Source organism: Stylophora pistillata, chromosome 4, assembly GCF_964205215.1.
Source record: "Stylophora pistillata chromosome 4, jaStyPist1.2, whole genome shotgun sequence".
Classification (NCBI taxonomy): domain Eukaryota; kingdom Metazoa; phylum Cnidaria; class Anthozoa; order Scleractinia; family Pocilloporidae; genus Stylophora; species Stylophora pistillata.
Window position 1 is genome coordinate 15,951,533 of NC_142522.1, and position 6,697 is coordinate 15,958,229.

General features: G+C 36.1%; 2 protein-coding genes and 1 long non-coding RNA gene across 3 annotated transcripts in view; 1 reads left to right on the top strand and 2 right to left on the bottom strand.

Annotated features, from left to right (window-relative positions):
• Positions 1 to 349: 349 nt before the first annotated feature.
• On the bottom strand, positions 350 to 2,416 carry LOC111321900 (uncharacterized). Its single transcript, XR_002694022.2, has 2 exons — positions 2,197 to 2,416; positions 350 to 783 (listed from the first exon to the last, which is right to left on the bottom strand). It is a non-coding gene; the product is annotated as an uncharacterized LOC111321900 (long non-coding RNA).
• LOC111321884 (uncharacterized) overlaps positions 2,376 to 6,697 on the top strand; it is a 12,033-nt gene continuing 7,711 nt past the window's right edge. The window contains exons 1-8 of the mRNA XM_088756191.1: positions 2,376 to 2,512; positions 2,620 to 2,740; positions 2,857 to 2,933; positions 3,950 to 4,115; positions 4,411 to 4,476; positions 5,541 to 5,613; positions 5,763 to 5,880; positions 6,021 to 6,112. Of these exons, the coding sequence (XP_088612317.1) occupies positions 2,462 to 2,512; positions 2,620 to 2,740; positions 2,857 to 2,933; positions 3,950 to 4,115; positions 4,411 to 4,476; positions 5,541 to 5,613; positions 5,763 to 5,880; positions 6,021 to 6,112 (764 nt within the window). The 5' untranslated portion in view covers positions 2,376 to 2,461. The remainder of the gene's footprint in view (positions 2,513 to 2,619; positions 2,741 to 2,856; positions 2,934 to 3,949; positions 4,116 to 4,410; positions 4,477 to 5,540; positions 5,614 to 5,762; positions 5,881 to 6,020; positions 6,113 to 6,697) is intronic.
• The window catches only part of LOC148732625 (uncharacterized), a 981-nt gene continuing 848 nt past the window's right edge, over positions 6,565 to 6,697 (bottom strand). The window contains exon 2 of the mRNA XM_088756165.1: positions 6,565 to 6,697. This exon is cut by the window's right edge and continues 624 nt beyond it. Within this exon, the coding sequence (XP_088612291.1) occupies positions 6,636 to 6,697 (62 nt within the window). The 3' untranslated portion in view covers positions 6,565 to 6,635.

Sequence of the window (6,697 nt, forward strand, 5' to 3'; positions counted from 1 at the left end):
ATAATTAATTACTTACTAAGAATTCATGCCTTCTTCTAACACGCCGAACGCCACACTGCACTTGTTGACAACAAACACCGGTCAGCGGAATTTCGCAGAAGGTAGGAGGCGCGCATTGGAATTGCGTAAAACGTTTTGCTGCTGAAAATGGCTTTCAAGTACTACTCGTTCGGTTCACACAATTTTTAACTTTGAAATCAACGTGCAGATACAAAATAAGGAGGCAAGCTTATCACCGAAAAGTAGGTGGTTCTAAATTTAAAGTAGCCGGGTTTTTTAGCCAGCTGCCAGCACTTAATGAGAACCCCGAGTACAGTAATGTATAATGAAATCAAATTAAAGCTTCATGTAAATGATTAACAGTTCTGTGCAGTTCAGATGTTATTGTTATTTCAATTCACAGTTTACAATTTTCATATTTTGAATAATTATAGATTTTAACCAAATATAAAGGATGGTGTACACTGCATTGGTGTTAATTCAAACATTATAGTACATCATTACTGGCCTAGAGAACTACCGAGAAAAAAATTTCCATGTTCAATGTTTTCTTTGTAAAGCAAAGTTTTATTGCCTCCAACTTATGAATGTCCCACAACATAGGATTTTATCAAAAGTCTTCATGATCCTTGCTTCACATAGTTGTCCCAACTGGACAGGTGACAAATTTATGTAGGTTCAACTGGATTGTGTAAGATTCTATTCAGACTTTACACGGCCATCAGCAGTCACTTCTTTAGAAGGTGAAACATCAGCTTTTACACCACCATTGGGAAGCGAGCCCTACATAAAATAAATAGTGTTCTAAATGTGGTGACTAAACTTCTGTACATAACCCGCACTCATTAGGGTGGTCTTTGATAAAATAATGTTATCTCAGGCTGTAACAAAAGAAAACTGTGAGACAGTTGAATAAAGGCTGATAGTTTCTAGAGAAGCTGTTTGGGGCTGCGTCGGTGGGGGTAATGAAATAATTTGGATATATCAACAAAGTTGAAATGGTAAATTGGCCACCATAACGATTACAAAAGCTGATGTTTCGAGCATTAGCCCTTTGTAGTTCGATCGCTCTGACGAAAGGCTAACACTCGAAACATCAGCTTTTATAATCGCTATGGTGGCCAATTTACCATTTCAACTTTGTTGATATATCCAAATTATATTGTGAGACAGTGTTTTGTTTCTTTGACATCCATTTTGTGGAACACAACTCACACCTTCAACAAGAAACATAACATTTCACTCTGCTGCCGTCCATTTCTTCTAATAGTGCTTTAATGGAAGAAGAATTGCTTAAAGTTTGGGAAAACTGGTCTTCTCATGACCCAGTTTCATCAAACATGTAACACTATTAGAGTCATGTTTCTACTAGACAGACACCACACAGTCTTTTTATATAAATCCAGTCTTAAAAAATAATTTTTCCTGCTTCTTGTGGGGTTAATTTCTGATCAACTAGGGGGTAATATTGGAGACTACAGGGGATGAATACTGATTTCTTTGCTCTGGGATACAACATTTTAAGAAAATATTAAAAGAAAAGAGCATTAACTCACACAGGAATCCATGGGAATGTGAACCACTTTTCAAAACCCTTACATGGGACTATAATTATGCCAGGGAATTTTGCAGAAGACCAAAAAAACAATAAGTGAGGTATGACAGAAAATACTACACTGAGTAATACAGATCTTTATTGCATCAAATGTCACTTATGTTTCTCCTTGACCTAAAGTAACTAAGGGTGTTTTTGAGTTGAGCTTGATGATCCAAGAGAGAAAATGACTTCCTTCAATGTAAAATCAGGAGTTATTCACAATCGGCCCCATTAAATAACAAATGATCTGCGCAATTGAACCAAAACAATTGAACAAAGGTATCCATAATAATTCAGAAGTCCAGTATAAATGATATAGATCCCACTGCGGTGAACATCGAACGCGTGAACGATCACATGTCTTATGTCTCCTGACAAAAACTATTCAAGTAGGTTTACATTTATCTCAAGATGATTACACTGTAGTTTTTCTACAAGCATTATATAAAATAGTTGGGGGGGGGGGGGGGAGAACAATGCGTAGTTGACGAGTTGAACAAGACAATTGTAAAGCCCCTAAATTGACAATTGCGAAGGCTGTCATTTTCTTTTTTTAGGCCAATATAAGCTTAATTTGGTCAAAATGCATTCCTACTTACATCAGGGTCTGAAGTCAGTTCCTCCTCGGTTTTGCCACTTTCGAGTTTCGGTTTTCCATACCATCTGTCGACTAGCGGCTGGATAAACTTGTGCCAGATAAATAGAAATACTGGCACAAGAATGCACGATATTCATACCATTATTAACAAAGACAAAACGCACTTTTTCGCTGGATGATCGAACACTCTACTGAAAAGATGCAATCTACTGAAGATCTTCTGAATAAATGACCGCACGAGAGCTAACACGCATGACCCAAACAGTATGACGTCCCTATTTTTATATGATGCGGGCTCAGCAATGGAGGCTTCTCTGGTAAGCTCTTTAAACTTTAGTCGGTTTATTATTGTGTTCATGAGAATTGATCGAATGTTTCAGTAACCTCTACCTGTGTTGAGTTTTATATTTTATCTAATTTGAAGGAGGCCTTAAAATCGGTATTCGAACCAGATTTGGTGAAAAAGACGCTCTCTTTGATGCAAGTCTATGTGAGCAACATAGTGAAAGACCCAAGCAATCAGAAATACAGGAAAATTCGAATAAGTTAGTAAGCACCAAATTTGAACAGAGTACCATCGATATTTGACTTGTTATACCTATTTTACGTTAGTTCCCCTTGCATGTAGTATGTGTGGTGATGTTTTATTGTCAAATGTCAGGTAACCCTAAGTTCAATACCACCATCTGGCAACTGGAACAAGCCAGGACGTTTTTGCTGTTTGCAGGGTTTGAACAGGTTCAGTTAGTTTTAATTTATAAGTTCTATATACTGTAACTTGTTTTAATCAACATACCGAGCCGGCTTGCACCTTGACTACCTAATGCTCACCTATGTCTTCTAACTGAGTTCCGTGGGGAAATTTTCATGTATAACGATAATGAAAGATGATAAATTCTCTTTCTGCATTGATCAAAAGGATGACTGCAGGAGATAGGATTAAAAATGGAGTAAAGTACTAGCAAATCAACCCAGCTAAATTGTTTACATGTACTTCCGAAAAGTAACGTAACTTTTTCAAGCGTCATATTCATATGTGCTTAAATTTGGCAACAGGTGCTGTTTTTTTAAAAGAAAAAATACCAATAAATTAGTCACAATTTGACTTTTGAATGCTTTTTTATTTCATTGATCAAACACTGCTGTAAAGAGTTGGACCAAAAAAAAAGACTGTTAGACATGTTCCCCAAAGGGAAGCAGTCAGGTAGCTCAGCAATATTGACTGTGGCAGCATATTTATAGTCTTATAATTGGTGCACTTATAGACAATCTTCAAAGTTAAGGAAACTATTTAAAATCTCAAAAAACAGACTCATTTTAACAATCTCATGAACACTTTCTTTTGGGGAAATAAAGGTTACATACCTGTTTTCTGAAGCATACTTCTCCTATGAATCAAGGTTACAAAACCAGGAACCATGCCCTCATTTAAATTAATTTTATGAGACTTCATCTATTTAATTAGCTTCTAGTGTAGCTATCAGACAGAGAGTAAATTTTGATGTCAAGCAGTTGATACAAGAGTTTAAATAAAAGCTTCACAAGGCACAGCAACTAGCTCTTACTGCCATCTGTTAATATTTCATTTTGTAAGGTTTGTATTGTCCCTTTAGTATTTTAATGGTCTTTTCCATCACTGGCAGACATTCAGTTTGGGGTGTAAAAAACTTTGTTGAAACCTGGATGTTGATAGGCCCTTTGCTTTGCAACTATATACCAAAGTAAGATATTTTTGTGCTATAATGTCTCTCTAGGAGGGAGATTTTCTGTTTCTACCCTCTTCTGTAAAACTGGATGGGGCCAAACTGTTAATTGATGAAGCTCTTGGTACCTCACCATCAAGCCAAGCACTCCCTGTTACTGGTAATCCCTCATCTGTATCTCAACCCAGCAGTGTGCTCAAGCTTAATAAACAGAAAGGTAAGTAAATATGCACTGAATATGAACTATTGGTTATTTAAGTCACAAGAGAATGATTAGTAGTGCCTTTGGACAACTCTGCTACTACTGACAGTCTACACAAATTGTGCTCTTACCAGACGAGTATTATATCAGTTCTTATTGAAACAGTTTTGTTCCTACCCCTATGGGGTCATGAAGTCAAATAGGGTAATGACATGCATCAATACAAAAAAGCCTAACTTATAGTTCCAACTGTCAATACTGTGATAGATATTTAACTTATTTTGATTACTAATGTCACTTAATTTACCAGACTCAAGCTTGTTTGATCAAGATGTCAAGGCAGATCTCACCTTGCTGTCCTACATGAAAGAAATGGGTAATCATGCAATAGCTTTTCGAAGTGCTGGATATTGTACTCTCACTGCTGAATGAATACAGTCGAAACCTCACTAACTCAAACTCCCAAGGGAAATGGAAATTGGTTTGTGGTTAGTGGGGGTTTGATTTGAGTTAACAGGATTGGTGTTGAATTTAAATTACCTGTTAATTATCAATAAGGAATCATGTTTTCACCATTCTTGTCAATCAACAGTCATTTTCTTACATTTAGTCTGTGTCGTGTAGCTTTGTTAGAGCATTTAGTTTGGGCTTAAGTATTGGACTGTATCAAGCAGCTACAAAAATGTATGTTCTAACAATTTGAAGTTTATCAACTCACTTTTTATTATGTTAAAGTTTGAGTTATCAAGGTAAATTTGAGCAAAGGGAAAGCAACATTAATTCAAATTCACAGGGAGTTTGAGTTAGCTGATAGTTAATGACTGGAAAAATGGGGTCAGATCTAAGGAAACCAGATTTTGTTTGAGTAAGTGGGGAGTGGGGTTCTATTGTACCATTTTTTTCTCACAGTAAGGCCTGGTCAAGAAATCCTTTGGTAAAATAAAATTTGAAGTTGATTTCTCAAATATTGACTTCATTATCAGCTTCAATAGTCCACTCCTCAGTTGACTATCACAAGTATTATTTCATTATGCATTCAAAGAATTTGGCTCTTTTGAAGAATTGAAAATTCAAGATAAATCTGAAACTATGAAGGCATTGTGAGATCAAAGTGGTTTCTTGTTTCTGAACTTATCCAAAACACTTTTTGTTGATACACTTGTACAGTACAGTCAGGTTCAATAACTGAACCTGACTAGAAAAGGCCAACAACTTCAGGAAAGTACTGTAATTAACATTTATGTGCCACTTGGATATGGTCATCAGGCTACAAGGCTGGTAAAAGTTTTGACAAATAACACTGATATATATAAGTACCTGCATAAAAGGGATTACTAAGCAAATAAGGAGATTGGAGAGGGCTTTCTGCTTTCACAAATAAAAACAACAGTGATGTCCATGAATGTAATTTTTATGAAGTTTTATTGCTTTTACCTGCAGGTTATGATATTGCCATGGCAGAAACAGCTCTAATTGCAACCAAAAACATTGGAATTCAGCTTGCTATAGAATGGTATGAGCTAATTAACTTGGTATGTAAATGTTCAGTAAAACAAGTCAAAGAAGGGTATGCAATGTATAACAGACAGTCTGAAAAGAAAACTATTTGAGAATTTCTGAAAACAAAGTACATTTTTTAATAGCTTTTTGTCAACACCTTAGGATAAACCAGAACCCTGATAAAGCAAAGGCACCACTCAGGTTTTCAGGAGCTAAAGTTCTCCAGGGTAACACACAGATTAACAATCAGGAACCAATTGCTTGCAACTTGCCAGCTGCAGTAAGTCACTTTCATGTACTTTAATTTGTACTTTTCTCAGCATTATATGCAAATGTTATGTCTGCCCAGTGTTTTCTGCCAATCACTTACAGCGGACTTTTATCATGATGTTGCTTATAAAATATTTTTAATTTTTACAGTCAGCACCAGTTGCATCTAGATCCCAAAAGACAATAGATGAAAGGCATAAATTCCAGGAAAAACTCAGACTGGAAGCAATTGAGGAGGCAAAGTATGGAAACTACATGTTAAATTCAAATGTACTCACTAGTAAGATTATTTTTCTTCCTAGAATAAACAAATGTACCCTCACACAGTACTAGGCAAAGAGGGCCACAAGTGGGCCCTACTTAATACATGAAGTTTCAAATTCTACCACAAAGAACTGAACATAGGCAAAGCAGTAAGCTTTTCTCCCATTGTCAAAAGACAAGAAAACAGCAAAAAAAAAAAAACAGACAGTGAACTTTTTATGTGGAATGCCATCTAATATATACTAAAGTATTTGCATAAAGGCTGATAGTTTCTAAAGAAACTGTTTGGGGCTGTGTCGGTGGGGGTAACAAAATAATTTCAATATATCAACAAAGTTGAAATGGTAAATTGGCCACCGTTACGATTATAAAAGCTGACGTTTCGAGGGTTAGCCCTTCGTCGGAGCGAATAGAGGAATTGTGGGTTGTGTTTGCTTTTAAAGGCAGAAAATGGAGCTACGTGATTGGTGGGAACATAGCAACGAGAAAAACATGAATAAATTAGTTTAATGAAAATCGTTCGTTGATCCCTGTGAGATTTAGACTGCCGGTTTGAAAGATGA